The sequence below is a fragment of the Archocentrus centrarchus genome, chromosome 4 (assembly GCF_007364275.1).
Source record: "Archocentrus centrarchus isolate MPI-CPG fArcCen1 chromosome 4, fArcCen1, whole genome shotgun sequence".
NCBI lineage: Eukaryota > Metazoa > Chordata > Actinopteri > Cichliformes > Cichlidae > Archocentrus > Archocentrus centrarchus.
In genome coordinates, this window is record NC_044349.1 from 36,895,624 (window position 1) to 36,917,821 (window position 22,198).

The 22,198-nt window shown below is 39.1% G+C and overlaps 1 protein-coding gene across 1 annotated transcript in view; it reads left to right on the forward strand.

Annotated features, from left to right (window-relative positions):
- Nucleotides 1–22,198, forward strand: part of LOC115779445 (uncharacterized) — a 95,850-nt gene that overhangs the window by 67,642 nt on the left and 6,010 nt on the right. Inside the window, exon 4 of the mRNA XM_030728119.1 lies at nt 14,911–15,116. Coding sequence (XP_030583979.1) covers nt 14,911–15,116 — 206 coding nt within the window. The remainder of the gene's footprint in view (nt 1–14,910; nt 15,117–22,198) is intronic.

The window sequence follows — 22,198 nt, forward strand, 5'->3', positions numbered from 1 at the left end:
TCATCGGTATAACAGAGGCATTATTCCTGTTACAGTTTCATGTTCTTTACAGTATAAATCCTGATAATTAGTAATTATTTCTTCTTTAACATGTTGAATTGTCCTAATAATGTTTTAGCTTGTTAGGAACTGTTAGCAGACTGACTATTTTTAGCCTCTGAATCGTTGTGTGTTAGATCAGGATGGCTTTGATTAAAAGTGTGGCAGGTCCAGCAAATAGCTAGCCAACAATTCCAGGTGCTGCAATCTGCCCCCCCCCCACCCCACCCCACCCCCCCACCCACCTCATCAATATCAATAATTTGTCTCTTTAATGATTTTCTATTTAATTTATTCAAGTCAAAATTCAGGAACGGCATGTTTTCCTAAATTTGTTATAATGTTTGTTCATAAATAAATGCATGATTCTGTAGTTTTGATGCTTCAGTAAATAATGCCGAATATTTTAAAGTTTCCTATGTTTTTGTGTTAAAGATGTGCTTTTCTAGCATCATTACTGTTTTCCTCCCACCAACAGCCACTTTAAACTTGGTAACTGAGCGATTTGATTGCAATAGAATGAAAATGCATAGTGAGCAGTATGAAATATTAGTGCTAAGAAAATGAAGCAGCCTTCCCTCAATCACATTGACTTAGTGCAGTGTAGCAGCAAGCTTCACTCTCAATAGGAGCAGCATACTGCTGAGTTATAAGTGTGCCCTCTGATCCAGTCCACTGAATACTTGCCTTGAGCCAATTTTCTGAATATCTCAATTTACACTGATGTGCATGAAAGGATGTAAACCTGTAATTTTGATGTATATCAAATGAATTTTTAAAAAGTCAGGACAACCAAAAAAAAAAGAGAGAAGAAAACCTTCCGGAGCTCACGCTCAAGGCTATGCCGGCTTACCTGTCTGAAAGGGAGCAATGAATAATTTGATCACATTTTTCATTTCACCCGAGTGCTGAACAAACAGGAATCTGTGATTAACAGTTTTAATTAGGATTCTAACTTGACAAATTCTTACAGCCTCGCAACGTGCTTAAGATGTATAAATCACTGGCCTGGGATCATCAAGCTGCCTCTTAAGTGAATGTGCCACAAGATTACTTTGTGATTCCACAAACTGTGAGTCAGCCAAGGCTGAGTGTGTGTAACTAATACTCTTCCCAGCACATGTCAGGTGGAGAAAGTTTATGTCCACTCAGTGAGCTCAGCTCCCCGCTCAGGTATTGGACCCCCATGTTGGGTTTTTTTGTTTGTTTTTTTTCCTGTTTCTTCTTCCACTCTTGAAAGCTGGATGTCAAAGCTGAGAGCAGCCGGGGTTCCTTTGCCTCCAGATGTCTGCACACCTGGATTACGAGCACACTGTAAAAAATAGTGAACTCAAATCATTTTTAGAAGTAAGGTTTTGGTGGGTGTGATTTTTTTACAGTTGCCAGTTAGTAAGTAAAGAAAAGAAAATATGAAACTGTCCTCCTTATTATTTTATTAGAGAAGAAGAAAAGGAACTGTTCTTTAGAAATAAGTACTTTTTGCAAAGCAGGCTTTGCTTTTTTTTTTAAATAGTGAGATTTATAACATTTTTCTTCCCTGCACTTTTCCACAAGGGCAGGTTTGTCCTGCAAACAATAAATTTTCCCACTTGCCAGAGGTTTCCCTGAACGGAATTTGAATTAGAATAAAAAGTAAAGCATTTTAACTCAAGCATAAGATGCCAGGATTAACAGGAACTAACTTCTCTTAAGTGAGGTAACAAAGACTCATTGACCTGAACCGTTTGTGGACTCATCATGTTTATGAGCATAGTCACCTACTAAAGGCCCATTTGGAGGAGTCATTGAAAATAATATTGCAGTATGTTTAAACACTTCAAACAAAATAGTTTGCAGAAAAAACTCAAACTTTGTTTTTTGGCCTTTTTACGGCTTTAATTTAGTTTACAGTGGAGAGAGAGACAGGAAAGTGGGAGGAGAGAGACGGGGGAAGACAAATCTGCACCGCCCACACCACCACCACAGCATATGTGGTCGCCTGCTCAAACTGAGCCACCCTGGCGCCCACAAACTCAAACTTTTTTAAGGTAATAATGTTGCATAATAGTGGTTTTATCTAAAAAATTAGAAAAACTGTGGCCCCACACTACTTCCCTGTGGAACACCATAATGTAGCATACGTCACTCAGAAAAGTTAACATTTATAGAGTTTATGTTCGATCATATAAATAGTTTCTCATCAAGGGAAATAAAGAAATAATTAAATACTGATGAATTACATTAATTGAAGGTGTGCTGGAATACAGTGAATTAAGGATGTGGTGTTCAACTAGTTTAATCCCCATCATGCTACAAAGCACTTTTTCTACTTTTTCTGTAATCGCTGTGCATCAAGTGTAAATTTATAGCTATAAAAAGTGCTGCACTGTAATTTTGCAGCACTTTGGTTAGTAATGGATGGAGACACACACCATCCCTCAGCCCCCATGACCCGCCCTAATGCCAAATTTAAACATCAGTAATGTGCACTGGTGTCTGAAATTCCATTGTGAAATGTTAAATTTAAATCTTGATGATATGCATCGTAACTATTGTAATCAGACACCCCAAGCTTCGCCTCCATTATTAATTGTCCAAAGCATAATGATTTATTGTAGTCCTGCAGTAGGATTATTAATTTTCTGGTTGATTATACCTGTGGGCGGCAACAACGCTGCTCTGCATATAAGCATCTGCTAAATGAAAAAGTATTCTTCACATGAAAATATGTCCTTGGAGAAACAGCAGCTCATTTTTAGTTTAATCAAACATATGTAAAAGTGCTGTTGAATAAGGGTACTGTGGCATGTATTCAGATGGGAAATGTATAATGAACATTACCTGATGATTTTTTCCTTTGTTCAGACTTGTAATCGAAACAAAAACCTCATTGTGTGTGCAGTAACTGTTGATCTTTCCAATCAGTTGCACGCCGTGACTTGGCAAAGCATTTCAGGCCTGCATCCCAAACTGCACCTGCACTGCAACAAAAACATGCAGCCCCAGTATACGGCGCTGCTGTGACACTGGTGGTTTACATTCCAAAAGAAGAGCGGAGAGTGACAGGAGTGTGTGTACAATACAAAGCGCTCGCAGCCAGGCAAGTCTGGGTACGCCCGGGCTGCAAACTGCAGGCCAAGTTCAAACTTCGCTCAAAGAAATCAGTGGGCTCTGAGCACTTGGAGGAATGCACAGGTGCAGACACTCAGCAGCAGACAATCACAGCCAACGGTTGATCAGTTTGACACTTTGCAGGGCCGGAGCCAGTGGCAGGTTCCTGAGGGAGTGTGATTGGGGGTCCATGCAAAAAAAAAAAAAAGTCCACTGACAACCCCCCATCCCCCACCACTACCCCTCCACCCCCCCACCGGCCTCTATTTGTGCAGTAACCTGGCCGGTTACATCCATCTTCACTCTCCTGCTCATTTGCAGAGACACAGCTGATGGTTGTGTAATAACACTTTTACTCTGATAAGCTTGGCATGAGTATCCACTGGCATATTAATCTGTCCATGTCCAATTAATCAATGCTGGATTACATGTTGATGCTCCTAGCTGCAGGCTTCCACTTACATTTACTGATATCAGGATGTTACTTTCAATAGCATAGAGCACACTGTGTACATTTCTTTGGCACTAAATGGGTGTTTTTGCCTTTTTGTGTAACGTGATCAGTCAGGAGAGTATCTATGAAGAGCTCTGTTTGGAGCTTCATTGATCACAAGAGATATTACTGTCCATCAAATACATTTTCTCATGATTTTCATTAACTAAATTAAATATGCAATTAAAGAGCCTCACTGATCAAATTGGAAGTGGGACATGATTCAGTTCTTTAATGATACTGGTTAGTAAAATCACAGCAGTCTTATTGGAAATCGGGCTTGTTTGCAGTGGTACATCTGACACATCGGGTCTGAGGGGGGAAGACAGCACAGTGTTCACCCCGTCCTCTCCGGCCACTAAGAAGGAGAGGCAGATTAATTAACAGACCTTTGCAGCCAATGAAGACAGGTGGCAATAATCCTGACAAGCGACAGATCTGAAGCCTCTCATACAAAACCAATTTCAACTGAGCTCCATTTTTCAAAAGCTCATCAGGGTGAAGAACGAGAGAGTTGAACCCGCGTGGCTGCAGAATTTGTTTCTCTCTGATTGCCTTGTCAGGATATCTTATCCGATGGCAGATGACCAAAACCCCACCCTTCACAGACGAACTCTCCCTCTTTCTGTCTCTCTGACACACAATCTGTTCCACACAATGCATCCTCTGTTTTCCCACTTACACGCGGTGCCTTATACTTCCCCACAAGGATGCACATTCAACCACAATCGACTAGTTGCCAAGTTACTCGGCACTAGGTTGAGGCTAGCAAAAGCATTTGAAATGAATATTAGAAACAGAGGTAGGGGAAAACATATTTCTATTTTTCCTTCTGCAAACGGAAGATTTGCCGACTAATAGGACGAGTATCGCAGGCAGACGTTATCAGCCTCAGCCAATACCATAATTAAGCTAAAGCCTGTTCCATGAGTTGTTTGAAAACAGTGTCTCTCTGCTCATTTTAACACGAGAAGCCTGTGAAAGGGTATTAAATATGCACGATGCTGTGCTGCTGAGGTAAAAGACATGGAAATACATAAGCAGCATTGTTGCAAGCTGGGATTAATTAGCCCGAGTGTCATAAAATGTTAAAAAAAAAAAAAAAAGTCAGATCGTTGTAACATAACGCTGCTTTGTGTAAAACACGTGGTTTGATTTATGCATTGTTGCTCATAGTCTCAAACATTACGTGTCAGTTTTACACATGAGAAAAGGCTTTGAGAAGCAGACAGTTGGGTTCAAATATCAGGTAATAAGTACAGGAGGAGGTAAAAAGAGCAGGTAACATTACAGTTCTGACTCACACAGTGATCGTACTACAACCCCTGGCAAAAATTACCACATTTGGAGGAAGTTTATTCAGCTTTTTTACTTCATAGCAAAGAAATAAATTGATTGCAGGTATGACACAAAACTGTTTTTGTCTTCATCACAAAGACATCACATTGTGAGGTTTAATTTACTCAGGCATAAAAGAACCAGAAAATTCTCATACTTGTGTTAAGTAAGTGAGCATAGAGTCATCGCCTAAACTATATGTTCTCCAATCCTGCTTACACACCTCCCAAAGGCTCATCGGAGCCAGTTAAAACCCTGTAGTGTGGACAAAAACAGTTTAGTAGGAAATTTCAGAAAAATCAATTTGCCTGCGCAGCCTGCCTGAGAAGGCTTTGGTGTGTGTGTTTGTTGGGACTGAGATGACTGCATGACTGTGAGCTTTCACAAAGTGTTTGTACTGTAGCACCTGCTCTAAACTTGTTAAGCTGTGCTCCTGACAAATACGCCCCTATACTGCAATTACTGTAAAACTGAAACTACTGACTACTACTGACTACCACAACATTTCTAATCAATAAAAATTCAACTGATAGAAGCGAATCAAATTCAAATGAAACTGGCCCGAAAAATCAGATGAAATGAAACCAAGGAAGGAAGGATGACCACTAACATTTATTCTTTTTGCTGTTATTTGAAGAAATGCACTCTGTACTCATACACCAAATTTTTTAAAAATTCATTAAAGGTGCTGCTGCATAAACCTAAAATATCTGCAACATAAAAGTGGAGAGGAGTCAGCTGCAGCTCTGATTCTCACTGTTTATCTTGATTATTGTCTTTGATATATTTGTCTGGACAGAATGGACCCTACTCGGTTTACTGCGGTGCAATCACAGCACATTATAGTAATGTTACTATCCATTGGAAATTAAGTACATAATAATATGCTGCACTTGCATTAATGTGATTGATTGTGTCTGTTAGGGATATGCATATATAACAGTCTTTGCTTCCCTTTTCGCCTCTTTAGCTAACCCTCCTCAGGAGAGCCTCAGTGGTCGATGATAGGATCCACCCTGGCTGTCCAAACACTGCTCCCTCAGGGACATTAATTTCCAACCAGTCCAATGAATGAGTCAAAAGAGACAGAGCTCACTAAGCATGAAGATTAGGGAGTCAGGATTCAAACTTCTCAATTAAAAAAGTCTCCTCTTTTTTTTCCATGGAGAAAGTATAATGGCAAATTAATTTCCCAGAGATTAATGTACAAGGTAAACATTTTAGTACAAGTATTTTTCTTCTAAAAAGTCAAAGGATGGTCACCCCCTTTGCTCCCATCCCCCATTCCCTGCTGTCCCAGTATGTGTTGAAACAGCTCAGATGCATAAGGAGTCTAATGAGAGAAGAGATTCCAAGCAGCCTGATGGCTCTCATCAATCACCTTTCTCCTTTGGATGTGTGATGCCGGCTGGGGGAAGGGGCCACGGAGGGGTGGGTGAGTGGGGAGGGAAGGCATCAGGCTTTTAATCTCAATAAGTTAATAGACTTTCGAGTTTGGTCCTGCTAAGTAGAACTTCATCCCTGTTGCTTGCAAACAAGCAGCATTTACACGGGAGATGGTCTCAGGAGCTGCTTGGCATTTCCATGTTACACAGTTAATTTGTGTCACACCTGAAATGAGGAGATCTAACTAGAGTTTGTCGATACACCTATAAAGGCCAGTTAAAGGTTACTAAATACTGACGCAGCTCAGGAAAACCAATCTAGATATCTGCTGCAGCAAGAGTAAGAGATAAATGGATCTTAATATTAATTAGAGACAGGCATTTCAAGGAAAATTACTGTTACATTTTACTCCTGACTGTATAATACCATCCCATCTCTCTGCGTATCACATGTCTGGTCTGTAGCTGCGCGTTCTTTGATTTTTGTTGTTTGGCAGTAATAGAATATTACAGACATGGACAAAATTGTCGGTCACTGAAATAACTTGAAACAGACAAAAGTAATAATAAATAAAGAATGTACTGAACATTAACTAAGGAAAATCACAAACTGCTTTTAAATTGTAGTCCAACAGAATTATTTTAAAAGAACAAACAAACTAAACTGGCCTGGACAAAAATGATGGTACCTCATAGAAAAGATTGGAAATAAGTTGACCACAGTGACACGTTAAACTAAGGTCTGTCCTGTAATTAGCATCACAGGTGTCTTCTAACTTGTAATCAGTCTGTCTGCCTGTTTAAAGGGTGAAAACTAGTTACTGTGCTGTTTGGCATCATGGTGGGAAAGCTAAGGAGAGAGCTGTCTCAGGAGATGAAAAAGATAAATATTGACAAGCATGTTAAAGGTAGAGCCTACAAGACCATCTCCATGCAGATTGATGTTCCCGTGAATACAGGTGCACATATTATTCAGAAGTCTAAGGTCCACGGGACACTAGACAACCTCCCTGGATGTGGCCACAAACTGATAACAAATTGAAGAGAGATAATGTGAATGGTAACCAAAGAGCCCAGAAAAACTTCCAAAGAGATTAGAGGTGAACTCCAAGGTCAAGTTACATCAGTGCCAGATTGCACCATCAGTCACTGTTTGAGCCAAAGTGGATTTAATGGAAAACAACTGAAGAGGTCACCACAGTTTAAAGCAAATCATAAAAAGCGAGACTGGAATTTGCCAAAATGCATACTGACAAGCCACAAAGCTTCTGGCAACCCACCAAAAAACAAACCAAAAACCACCAAAAAACAATTTAAGCATAAAAATTCACAAAGAAAAAAAAACAATGTAACATCTTCATTTGCACCAAAGAGTAAACCAATTAAATGTAGATTATTGAACATTAAGTCTCTGTCTTCTAAGTCCCTGTTAGTAAATGATTGAATAATTGATCAACCTGTTGGTTTATTCTGCCTCATAGAGAACTAGTTACAGCAGGAATCAACACCCCCATGTCACGCTTACTGTCAGAATGCTCAACGTGTAGGTCGAGGAGGAGGAGTAGCAGCAATTTTCCACTCCAGCTTATTAATCAATCAAAGACTGAGTTTTAATTTCTTAGCCTTGTCCACCCTAATTGGAAAATTCAAAAACTTGCTTTATTTGTTATCATCTATCGTCCATTTATTTATCTGATTTAGTGCTCAGTTCAGATAAAATAATTATAGTAGGTGATTTTAACATCCATGCAGATGCTGAAAATGACAGCCTCAACACTGCATTCAATCTACTGTTAGATTCAATTGGTTTCTCTCAAAATGTAAAGGAGCCCACCCACCACTTTAATCTGATCATTTCTTAATATTTATATTTACTTTAATGGACTACACACCAGTGGGGAATAAGTTTTATTACAGTAGAAGTCTTTCTGAAAGTGCTGTAACTAAGTTTAAGGATCTAATTCCTTCATTATTATGCTCTTCAGTGCCAACACAGTGCAGAGCAGCTACCTAAACACTACTCCCACAGAGGTCGATTATCTTGTCACTAGTTCCTCACTGTGATACTGTGGCTCCTCTGAAAAATAGAGCCTCAAATCAAAAGTGCCTGACTCCATGGTATAACTCACAAACGTGCAACTTGAAGCAGATAACCCGTAAGCTGGAGAGGGAATGGTGTCTCACTAATATAGGAGATCTTCATTTAGCCTGGAAAAAGAGTTTGTTGCTCTATAAAAAAGCCCTCCGTAAAGCTAGGACATCTTACTACTCATCATTAATTGAAGAAAATAAGAACAACCCCAGGTTTGTTTTCAGCACTGTAGCCAGGCTGACAAAGAGTCAGAGCTCTGTAGAGCCGAGTATTCCTTTCACGTTAACTAGTAGTGACTTCATGGATTTCTTGACAAATAAAATTTTGACCATTACAGAAAAAATTATTCATAACCATCTCAAAGATTATTCTTCATGTTCAGCTACTTTCAAAACTACTGATATTTATATATTTAGAATAGAATGCCTTTATTGTCATTATACAGGCTGTATAATGACAATAAAGGCATTCCATCAATGTGTGTATTAGATCCCATACCTACAAAACTACCAGTCCTACCATTAATTGATGCTTCAATCTTAAAAATGATCAATCTGTCTTTATTAGTTGGCTGTGTACCACAGGCCTTCAAGGTGGCTGTAATTAAACCTCTACTTAAAAAGCCATCAGTGACCCAGCTGTCTTAGCTAATTATAGGCCAATCTCCAACCTTCCTTTTCTCTCAAAGACTCTTGAAAAAGTAGTTGTAAAACAGCTAACTGATCATCTGCAGAGGAACGGTTTATTTGAAGAGTTTCAGTCAGGTTTCAGAATTCATCACAGTTCAGAAACAGCATTAGTGAAGGTTACAAATGATCTTCTTACAGCCTCTGACAGTGGACTCATCTCTGTGCTTGTCATGTTAGACCTCAGTGCAGCTTTTGATACTGTTGATCATAACATTTTATTACAGAGATTAGAGCTTGCTATAGGTATTAAAGGTACTGCACTGCAGTGGTTTGAATCATATTTATCTCATAGACTCCAATTTGTTCATGTAAATGGGGAGTCTTCTTCACACACTAAGGTTAATTATGGAGTTCCACAGGGTTCTGTGCTAGGACCAATTTTTATTTACATTATACATGCTTCCCTTAGGCAGTATTATTAGAAAGCATTGCATCAATTTTCATTGTTATGCAGATGATACTCAGCTTTACCTATCAATGAAGCCAGATGACACACATCAATTAGTTAAACCGCATGAATGTCTTAAAGACATTAAGGCCTGGATGACCTCTAATTTCCTGCTTCTAAATTCAGATAAAACTGAAGTTCTTGTACTCGGCCCCACAAATTTTAGAAACATGGTGTCTAACCAGATACTTACTCTGGATGGCATTACTTTGGCCTCCAGTAACACTGTGAGAAATCTTGGAGTCATTTTTGACCAGGATATGTCCTTCAATGCACATATTAAACAAATATGTAGGACCGCACAATATTTCTAAAATTAGAAACATCCTTTCTCAGAGTGATGCTGAAAAGCTAATTCATGCATTTATTACTTCTAGGCTGGACTACTGTAATTCATTATTATCAGGCTGTCCTAAAAGCTCCCTGAAAAGCCTTCAGCTGATCCAAAATGCTGCAGCTAGAGTACTGACAGGGACTAGAAAGAGAGAGCAGATTTCTCCCATATTGGCTTCTCTTCATTGGCTCCCTGTTAAATCTAGAATAGAATTTAAAATCCTTCCTCTCACATACAAGGTCTTGAATAATCAGGCCCCATCTTATCTCATAGTCCCATATCACCCCAACAGAGCACTTCGCTCTCAGACTGCTGGCTTACTTGTGGTTCCTAGGATACTTAAGAGTAGAATGGGAGGCAGAGCCTTCAGCTTTCAGGCCCCTCTTCTGTGGAACCAGCTCCCAGCTTGGATTCGGGAGACAGACACCCTCTCTATTTTTAAGATTAGGCTTAAAACTTTCTTTTTTGATAAAGCTTATAGTTATGGCCAGAGTTGTTTGTCCAACAGCGGCCACCGTAGCTAGGATTATGCCCTTGAATTAGGAGGCGTAAGAAAACAGAATTCAGTTGATTGCAATCTGCAATCTGCTGACGTCTAGTGAGATTTTACACTCCGCACCTTTAATATTTTCCTGCAATTCTCTGATTCCTGGATAACGTGTTAGAACTGGATCATACTCGCTTATTATTGGTCCATGTTTTGTGGTTTTTGACTGTAATTATTTACCACTTTGAGTGCTCCTTCCTTCAGTGTCAGCTTCAGTTAACTAAGACAGCATATTTTCTGCTGTATTTTTAACAACTAGAAGTGCACTTCACATGTTAAATAGTCAGATGTTAAAATCTAAACAGTGCATAAAAACACAATGAAACAGAAACGTATACAGGCTTGGATCAGAGTATATGCTGCCATATTTTCACCTATCCTATAGCCGTCTGTCCTTCCCCAACCGTGACATTATATTAAAACTTTGATGTTATTATTAGAGTTACATGATGTAATATTGCCGCCACAGTCCTTTAAATGATGGGTCAAACATTCTGACCGCGATTTTATGAGGATTATAACGCATTTTTGTCTAACACCAATGTGACAGCTGTGTTTCATTAATTATCTCCTTTGCTGGACATCGTGTATGAGTACTTCTGGAGGGAGAGGGCCTAATGTGGAAAATATGCAGAAAATGTATTTGGGTTGACAGTTGGGGTATTAATAATGATTGTGTTTGGATAAATAGTGCCCTACTTTCACAATCTGTAGGATCTAAATATTCCCAATAGGCCTGTTCCCTCCTGTATTGATTGATTGGTATAGTGTTTAAAGGTCATAGCCATAAAACATCAGGAGTAAATAACAGACTGAGGTTTTTTTTTTAATGTATTGCTTGTTGGGTTTTTAAATTATTGCTTCTCAGTGTAGTGTTTGGATTACCATGTGTTATTTGAATTTAGGATTGGCTGCAGAGCAAATGTAATTCCTGGCAAGATGGTGTTCCTCTCCATAAAGGGACAGACCTGGGGGCAGATATCCTTTATATACCGCCTCTGTAATCAGTTCCCTTCATGAAGACTCTGTGTCCTTTTTCTATGCTCCCCAAAATACTCAAAACCCACTTTCATTCTATGCAGAGTCACGTGGAGACAAGACAGATGTGACTGGCTGTCTGCTTATTGTCGCCTTACTCAGCTTCTTCACAGATAATTAATTTGACGGAGGCCTTACAATAAAACATACTGAGACTGGTTTGGCCTTGACGTGACTAAAAGCTGCAGTCTGGTTAATGGATATGACGCTAACAGCTTCATTTCAGTCTGCCTTTTTAGGACTGGGTTCAAATGCTTTCAGTCTCCCAAACATTAAGGACTGACCAGCATAACTGGCTTCTTTTATCTTTTCTTTTTTTTAATAGCTTGCCTTATAAGGCTCCCAAAATAAAAGAAGATAGCCTTGGGAGTACAGTTGTGTCTCGGTTTATGCAGACATTTTTCTCAGCGTCTGGAGATTCTTTGGCATAAAGGAAGCTGCAGTATTCTTTTTTTCTATTTGTATTACTAATAACACTTTTAGATATTCCAAAAAAAAAAATGTTTTGGAACTACATTGAGATTTACTTTGAGGTTTAATAATTCATTTGACTAAAATCCATTTTCAGATGTAGTCATTTATGAATTATTAGTTGCCACGTTCCAAATAAATTATGATGCAATGACCTGATTATGACCCTGACAGTTTTTTCTTTAAATTGACTGATCTGTTTTTAAAATAACTAATCTCACTGACTTTTGTTTGTTTCCAATTGATGCAGCAGATGCTTACATATATCATGTGACATTGCAATAGGATACATACATTGACAAAGATGGCTGGCAGTCTATCACCTAAAAAAAGGTGATTGTTTTTCATTTGGCTGTGACGCTGCTCGACCTTGAGAAGGAAAAAAAAAATCACCACGAAAGAACCCGACATGAGTGGTAACCATAACCCAGTAATTTAATCAGATCGACCAAAATCAAAGGAAGCAAAAGTTCAGGATCTGAATGCAATGAAATGTATCAGCTCCTTAGAACCTACTGACATAGCTCACTTGTGGAGGAGCAAGCCTCGACAGAAAGGGCTGAGTAATGAAGATGGATGCATTCTGTTATCAGCCAGCCACTTACTGGGGCCTGATGTAACCTTAAACATTGAGGATAGCTCAGTTGCACAAAGAATCTAATTAATGAATAGCAGCCATGAAAGAGGACAAGGCAAGTGTGCATTTGCAGATGAATTCCAGACACTAATCAAACGCTGTTTAAGTGGTTTGGTTTGTCTCCAGAGCGAGGCGATATTTGGACAAGACTTAAAACACTGTTTGCATACACACTTAATGACTGCATGCATTTTTCAGTTCTTATATGTGTATGTATGTGTTTTTTTCCCCCTGCTTTAAGTGTTATGTATACGTGTGCCAAGCCTGAATGCGTAGAGCAGGTGTGAGGCTAAAGCATTAGTCTGAGTTTATTCCAATACTGGGAGGTTTTGTTTAGTCTCTATTACAGGGTCATAGTACAGTTACCAGGATTTGGATATGTAGAAACTTGGCTCTGCTGCTGACTGCTCTAAGCTGGGGACACATTTCCAAACCATGCAGTGTGCTATCAGTGCCTCTAACTTGCCAGAGTTGGTCAGCAATTAATCTCCATAAACTGAGATTTTTGTATGGATATGCCGGATCCGTAGGATCCGAGTTGTATTGACCAATCACAGCTGAGTAAGTGCTGGCTGCATTTGGGTATTTCCACGTGGACTGCAGAGGTGGTGCACAGTGCTATCTTGAAGCCACTGCCTATCATCTAATGATGATTTAGCCTTCATTCTTTTCCTGTGGGATAGTTTTACTCAAATGGCACATAAATCAGTGAGTAGATCTCAAAGGGTGAGTGTCATAGGTGTTATGTGCTGTTTTTCTTAAATCGCTTTCAGTTTTTCACAAGTTCCTGCAAATGTTTCAGAGCTTTAGGAAACCCTCTGAAATGCTGGAGAGCTTTTAATGTGAAAGGGGTACAGGAAAGGTTGGGTTTGTTGGGAGACGATCAAAAATATGACGGGTTGTTCTTGTCGAGCAGAAGAAATAAGAAAAGGTTATCGATCTTCAGACAAAGAAAGGTCAGTCACTTAGTTTTGTTTGGCTTTTACTGTTTTAGTTGTTTCAAAAATTAAGATAAATGATTTTAACTCGTTAACAAACAGACAAGAGAGCACAGAGAATTCACTGAAGGCAGCCGGTGGATTTAATGTGAAGTGTTTTCTCCAACATGAATCAGTCAGCACACTCCAGGCACTCAGGTTAGGTTTGGACAAGCAATAACAGGCCTTTATTTTAGTCAGCTAGAGAAATTAAAAAGGAACCAGTGTGACTCTGCTGAGTGCAGATGGACCTAGATTTTTTTTTTTGGTGCTACTATTTCCGCTTCCATCACCTCCGATGGTTTGAGGGATTTTTAACCAGAGAACACTAAATGTGAATATTTTATTTCCACGTATGGAGAAGAAAGGCTGACTGTTGTTTTGGTGCTCTCCAGCAGCACAGCACATCTGTATGTGAGTACATTATAGGGCGCTTCATGTAGCCATACTTGACAGTGCGAAGGCACTTACTGGCTAAAAGCAGCCAGTGTAAGTGTGAAGCATGCACAGCTATAATGTGTTTTGCATTTTCTCATTAGAATTAAATATAAACTACAGCTGAGACACACGATTGTCTTCAGTTTGGCAGATTATTTATCAGAGTTGTGAAATTCCTTTGTCACAGCAGCTAAAAGTTAAACACACACATAATAAATACTGTAGCTTAAATAAATAGAAAGGTATATAGTTCAATAAAATAGGATGCAATATGACCATGCAAATATATGAAGAAGGTGAAATCTGAAATGTAAATAAGTAAATAGAGTGAAATTCCCTGGACAGAGTAAAAATATGAGCTGTGATGACACCTGCCAAAGGTTGTGGGATATTTTCACACTTTGAAAACTACATGAAAAAGTTAAAATATTCAAGTTACAGTTAAAACTCATATTTTCATTCACTTCTGCCATAGGTTCAACAATATAAATTATAAATAATGTTATTTTATCTCTAGATTGTGAGTCTAGTCTTGCAAACTTAAGTGAGACAGTAGAGTAGAAATGAGTACAGTGTAATTGTACTTTGAAGTACAGTTGAAGTAAATCAGAAAACAATCAGTTTATTTAACTCAAAAATAAAGAAAATGTCACAGGATCATTAGTAGTAAATATCAAGTTTGCACAGCTTGAGCTGTTTACAGCATTTACAGTGAGTTCATCCTGGGAGGAAGATGCTGTCAGAATCAGAAACCACGACTGGCTGCCTTCAACATTTCTGTGTTTCTGCATTTAGATTTTTGAGAATCATTTCACTGAATATCAGGTCCAAAAATTAGACGCACAGTGTGACCGTGCGGTGATGACATGAGACTTCCTTCTTTGTGTTATCCAGTACCAGCTGCAGAGGCGTTCTCCGTGGTGGTCGGTGAGCCTCCAGTGGCAGACGTGGCTTGTGCTGATCACGGCGAGCGTTTTGATGGGTCTGATGCCCTACGCTGTTTACTGCATGATGACGGCCTTCACCAACCCGCCTCCTCCCAGCACCTTTAAAGTGGCAGCACTTTCTTTCGGTATACTGACGGAGCTCCTGCTCATCAAGTGAGTGTGTTACATTTTACTGTGTGTTTATTAACTAACTCATATCTGTACATTTTCCCCACCGTAAAGTGCCCTTGGGCTGAACTCAGTCTAACACGGTCAGACTGAGTAATGATTAAAATGGTCATAACATTCTTTCCACACTGGCTGCATTCTGCTCTGCTAAATATATAAAACAATATCATCAAGTAACATTTCATTTTTATGAGTTTAAAAACAAGAAGCAGTGAGTGCCCGTGTCATCCAAATAATCATCTCTGAAAACATGTTGTTGTCTGACCCACAGCACCCTCCCACCTCTCTTGTTTTCACTTAGTCTCCTTTTCCATCTCTATATTGCTAATTGGAACGATGCCTGCGGTACTGTAAACCATTAGTAAATGAACAGTCTGTTTTTATTAACATCTAACTTGTAAATAATGCATTAGATTTCTGGCATAAACAATATCTACTCTCTGATTAGAAAGCAGCATATGGCGGGCCCTGTAATCAGATTACAGATACAGGTTATGTAATCTGTAATTGCCTAAATTAGTGATAAATATATAATGGGTTACGTAGAATTCTATTTCCTAATAATATTTTTGAAAATCAAGCCATGTTTTTAATGTGGCTTTACTGACTTTGCTTAATTAAACTGAAGGCTGGGATTTAGACAAGCTCCTCTGCTTAATAACATGCTTTCCAAAATGATGGTGGCAGTGGAAGTGACCCTCCAATCACCCCAAACAGCTTTCTGTGCCAGCAGCAAAATTAAAACTTTGTGTTCTACATGTGTCCTTCCTCTAGTATTTGTTTTAACTTGGGAAAAAAAAGCCAGGCTGTTTGTAATTAACTCAACAAGGCTTCTAACTTTTTTTTCCCCCTCTCCTCCATTAACTGCCCTTGCAAGGAATGTGGCTAGTCAACTGGTAATTAATAAATATGGTGATGGTGGTAATGTGCTTCTGCATCATTATGTTGTTGAAGCCCTTATCCACACTAGTAATGAGCTGTAATTTTGTGACAGGAAGTTGGTTTGTTTACAGCATGTTTGGCAGCGTCAGGCGGGCTCTGAGATCTCAGCTGCAGGTATTTGCTCATTATTTAAGTCAAAAGAGGTTCAAATATGTTTTCGTTCAAACACTCACACTCTTATAGGAATCATTGACAGTAACATGTTGTTTTGAGTGAGGAGCGCCGTGGAGTGACTCCTCAGGCTGTGCCGTTCATGCTTCCATGTGCCTGCATAACAAGTTAAAGAGGTTCTCTGCAGACTTGCAGTCAGGACCATAAGAACTTGACAATGGCACTATATATATTTTTTTTTTTTTCGTGATGTTTATTTTTACTTTCTGCTTTAATTCAAGGGCTTTGACAAAAGTGTTGCATTAACTCAATCCCCCATTTTTCGAGGTTCAAAAATAATTGGACTATTGACTGACAAACAGTTTGATGTCCAGGTGACGCTGCTTCCCTCGTTATTTCATGAACAACAAGAAACACTCCGAGAGCACAACCAGCTTCCTCTCTGAGCGGAATTTCCTTATAAGGGAATAATATTGCCATTTGTATGTGTTCATTTACTTTTCTTTGTTCTTTTTAAAAGTACTTTAAGACGTTTGTAGTGCAGTAAAAATAAGTGCAGCTTATTTTTTTATTCATGCAGATTCATTCTCTTTCTCCTGACAATACTTTCTTAGATATAAGGCCTTTTGGGGTCAAATCTGAAAAAAAAAGGCAGAAAATGAGGTCAAAGGTCAAATGTGACATGATATTTGGATGCAAACTATAATGTGATATTCAGAATCCCAATATGCCAGTATCATATTCTTTATTCCTCATATATCATTCCCTATATGCCTGTATGTTGCAAATACTTACAATAGCAGTAAGAAAAATAGTTTTGAATAGCTCTAAATATCATTATGATCACTCTGACCTTCAGATCAATCTACTGACCTGGAAGAAGAGATCAAAGGTCAAATTTGACATGATATTTTAAATCTTTATATGGTACTTTCTATACGTTGGCTATACACACCACAGTGGTAAGTATTGCAATTTCTAAGTTATCAGGCTTTTTGTCAATTTTTGACAAATAAGTGATTGAGCTGATCCTGAAGACCTTGGCGGATGTGAGCCAAATTTTAATGGATTGTTGACATGACCTACAAAGTTTTATCAGGATTCATTCAAAACTTTTTGAGCCATCGTGTTTACAGAGCAAAAGAATGGCACACTCAAAAGCTACAAAAAATTCTCCTTGACGGAGGTAATTAAGCAGATAAAAGATCTGGAATTGATTTCGGGTGTTGAAATTGCATTCGTTAGCTGTTCACTGGAACTCTCAACATGAAGCCTAAAGACATGTCAGTGCAACGATATGGGCTTTATAGATAATTGGGAAACTTTCTGCAGGAAAACCTGGTCTTGTTAGGAGAGACGGCATCCATCCCACTTTGGATGGAGCAGCTCTCATTTCTAGAAAATTTAAAACGTGTCTGCTCAGGCTTGAGACCAGGAAGCAGAGTTGCAGTCTTACACGCCTCTCTGCAGCTTCTCTCCTCCTGCCATCCCCCCAAAACCCCATCCCCGGTGCCTGCTCCCAGACCACCAAAAGACAAAGCTAAAATCAGCAAAAAACTATTTAAGCATAAAAATTCTAAAACAATAAAAATAATACAGCTTCATCAACTGCACCAAAGAGTAAAACAGTTAAGTCTGGATTATTAAATATTAGGTCTCTCTCTTCCAAGTCCCTGTTAGTAAATGATTTAATAATTGATCAATGTATTGATTTATTCTGCCTTACAGAAACCTGGTTACAGCAGGATGAATATGTTAGTTTAAATGAATCAACACCCCCGAGTCACAGTAACTGTCAGAATGCTCGAAGCACAGGTCGAGGAGGAGGAGTAGCAGCAATCTTCAGTTCCAGCTTATTAATTAATCAAAGACCCAGACAAAGTTTTCATTCTTTTGAAAGCCTGACTCTTAGTCTTGTCCATCCTAATTGGGAAAATCAAAAACCTGTTTTATTTGTTATTATCTATCGTCCACCTGGTCCTTACTCAGAGTTTCTGTCTGATTTCTCAGACTTTTTATCTGATTTAGTGCTCAGTTCAGATAAAATCATTATAGTGGGTGATTTTAACATCCATGTAGATGCTGAGAATGACAGCCTCAACACTGCATTTAATCTATTGTTAGATTCAATTGGCTTCTCTCAAAATGTAAAGGAGCCCACCCACCACTTTAACCATACTCTGGATCTTGTCCTGACATATGGCATAGAAACTGAAGACTTAACAGTATTCCCTGAAAGCCCCCTCCTGTCTGATCATTTCTTAGTAACATTTACATTTGCTTTAATGGATTACACAGCAGTGAGGAATATATTTCATTACAGTAGATGTCTTTCTAAAAGTACTTTAACTAAGTTTAAGGGTATAATTGTTATTTTTATCTTCAATGTCGTGTGCTACCACAGTGCAAATAAGGTACCTAAAGTCTAATCCCACAGAGGTTGATTATCTCATTAATATTTTTACTGCGTAGAAATCTGGATACTGTGGCTCCTCTGAAAAGGAAAGCCTCAAATCAGCAGTGCCTGACTCCGTGGTATAATTCACAAATGTGCAACTTAAAGCAGATAACCCGTAAGCTGGAGAGGGAATGGCGTCTCATCAATTTAGAAGATTTTCATTTAGCCTGGAAAAAGAGTTTGTTGCTCTATAAAAAAAAAAGCACTCCGTAAAACTAGGACATCTTACTACTCATCATTAATTGAAGAAAATAAGAACAACCCCAGGTTTCTTTTCAGCCAGGCTGTCAAAGAGTCAGAGCTCTGTAGAGCCGAGTATTCCTTTCACTTTAACTAGTAGGGACTTCATGAATTTCTTTACAAATAAAATTTTAGACATTAGAGAAAAAATTGTTCATAAATAGACTAGTTCTTGTATAGTGCTTATACAACACGTTTACATTTACCCATTCACACAAGCACTTCCATATGAAGCTAAGCTAAGTGCTGTTATTGTCTAACATTCACACACATTCACACTCCAACGCTTGCATCGGAGAGCATCTTGGGGTTCAGTATCTTGCCCAAGGATACTTTGGCATGCATCCCGGAATCAAACCGCCAACCTTCCAATTAGTAGGTGACCTGCTCTACCTCCTGAGACTTTCAAAACTACTGATATTTGTGCATTTCCCTCCGATTTTTCTTTCTGGAATTTTTAGAGGATAGTTACTTCCTCCAAACCATCAATGTGTGTATTAGATCCCATACCTCCAAAACTGCTCAAAGAAGTCTTTCCAATTATTGATGCTTCAATCTTAAAAATGATCAATCTGTCTTTATTAGTTGGCTATACACCACAGGCCTTCAAGGTGGCTGTAATTAAACCATTGATTAAAAAGCCATCACTGACCCAGCTGTCTTAGCTAATTATAGGCCAATCTCCAACCTTCCTTTTCTCTCAAAGACTCTTGAAAGAGTAGTTGTAAAACAGCTAACTGATCATCTGCAGAGGAACGGTTTATTTGAAGAGTTTCAGTCAGGTTTCAGAATTCATCACAGTACAGAAACAGCATTAGTGAAGGTTACCAATGATCTTCTTACAGCCTCTGACAGTGGACTCATCTCTGTTCTTGTCCTGTTGGACCTCAGTGCAGCTTTGATACTGTTGATCATAACATTTTATTACAGAGATTAGAGCATACTATAGGTATTAAAGGTACTGCACTGCAGTGGTTTGAATCATATTTATCTAATAGACTCCAATTTGTTCATGTAAATGGGGAGTCTTCTCCAGACACTAAGGTTAATTATGGAGTTCCACAGGGTTCTGTGCTAGGACCAATTTTATTTACATTATACATGCTTCCTTTAGGCAGTATTATTAGAAAGCATTGCATCAATTTTCATTGTTATGCAGATGATACTCAGCTTTATCTATCAATGAAGCCAGATGACACACATCAATTATTTACACTGCAGGAATGTCTTAAAGGTCTGGATGATCTCTTAATTTCCTCAACCCTACAAATCTTAGAAACATGGTGTCTCCTGATGGCATTACCTTGGCCTCCAGTAACCATATGTGGAATGTTGTGAGGAATCTTGGAGTCATTTTTGACCAGAATTTGTCTTTCAATGCACATATTAAACAAATTTGTCGAAATTAGAAGCATCCTGTCTCAGAGGGATACTGAAAAACTAGTTCATGTATTTATTACTTCTAGGCTGGACTAGTAATTTGTTATAATCAGGCTGGGGTTGCTGTAGCTCAGGAGGTAGAGCAGGTTATCTACTAATTGGAAGGTTGGTGTTTGATACTTAGCTGCTCCTGTCTGCATGCTAAATTATCCTTGGGCAAGATACTGAACCCCAAGTTGCTCTCCTATGAATTCATTTAAGAGTGAATAGGTGTGAATGTTAGATAAAAAGCACATAGAAAAAAAAGGACTTGTATGAATGGGTGTGAATGGGTGCATAAAGTGCTTTGAGTGCTCAAGTAGAGTAGAAAATGCTTTATAAGAAAAAGTCCATTTGCTATTTACCAGGCTGTCCTAAAAGCTCCCTGAAAAGCCTTCAGCTGATCCAAAATGCTGCAGCTAGAGTACTGACAGGGACTAGAAAGAGAGAGCAGATTTCTCCCATATTGGCTTCTCTTCATTGGCTCCCACATAATCCTCCCTGTTGTATGGCTCACATACAAGGTGGCTTACTTGTGGTTCCTCGGATACTTTAGAGCAGAATGGGAGGCAGAGCCTTCAGCTTTCAGGCTCCTCTTCTGTGGAACCAGCTCCCAGCTTGGATTCAGGAGACAGACACCCTCTCTATTTTTAAGATTAGGCTTAAAACTTTCCTTTATGATAAAGCTTATAGTTAGGGCTGGATCAGGTGACCCTGAACCCTCCCTTAGTTATGCTGCTATAGGCCTAGGCTGCTGGGGGGTTCCCATGATGCACTGAGCCTCTGTCTCTCTTCCACAGTGTGTCTTTTGTCCTGTCTCTCTCCCCTCACCCACAGCCAGTCTCAGCAGATGACCCCCCCTCCCTGAGCCTGGTTCTGCTGGAGGTTTCTTCCTGTTAAAGGGAGTTTTTCCTTCCCACTGTTACCAAGTGCTGCTCATAGGGGGTCGTTTTGACTGTTGGGGTTTTCTGTGTAATATTGTAGGGTTGTTACATTACAATATAAACCACCTTGAGGTGAGTGTTGTTGTGATTTGGTGCTATATAAATAAAATTGAATTGCAAGTGAGGGAGAGTTTAGGAGTAGCCAAAATGTACTGACCAGCTCAGTAACACCAAAAGCCCTGAAAGACCTCAGAAGACAACTAAAGTGCATGATTATAGAATAATTTCCATGGTTAAGGAAACCAACATCACATTAGACTTTCAGACAGATTAGACTGCACAGTTATGGAAAACAATCTTTGGACAGAAACCAAGATGAACTTGTACCAGAATGATGGGCAATGAAAAATACGGAGAAGGAAGGGAACAGCTCAGGAAGTGAAGCATACCACATGATCTGTTAAACACGGTGGAGGTAATGTTATGGCATGAGCATGTATGGCTGGAGGTGGACCCGAGTCACTGATGACGTGACTGCCGATAGACGTTGCAGGATGAATTGTGGAGTGTACGCGGCTATGATCTCTGCTCAGATTCAGCCAAACTGACGGGCAGCACTTCACAGTGCAAATAGATAATAACTGCAACAGCAACCCAAGAGTTTCTCAAATCAAAGAAAGAGGATACTCTTCAGTGGACAACTCTGTCACCTGATCTCAACCCAACAGAGCAACTTTCCAGTAATTAAATACAAAACTCAAGACAGAAATACCCACAAACAAGCAGCAGGTGCATTAAAGACCTGGCAGAGCATTTCAAGAGAGGAAGCACAGCATTTGGTGGGTTCTAGACTAAAGGAAGGCTTTGACTGCAAAGGATTTTCACCCAAGTATTAAAGAAATCTTTATGTTAGTCATGTTAGTTTGTCCAATTAATTTTGCGCCGGTGAGAATGGGGGACTGTGTATAAAAATGTCTGTAAACGGTTAATAAATGCATTTCATTTACATCTTG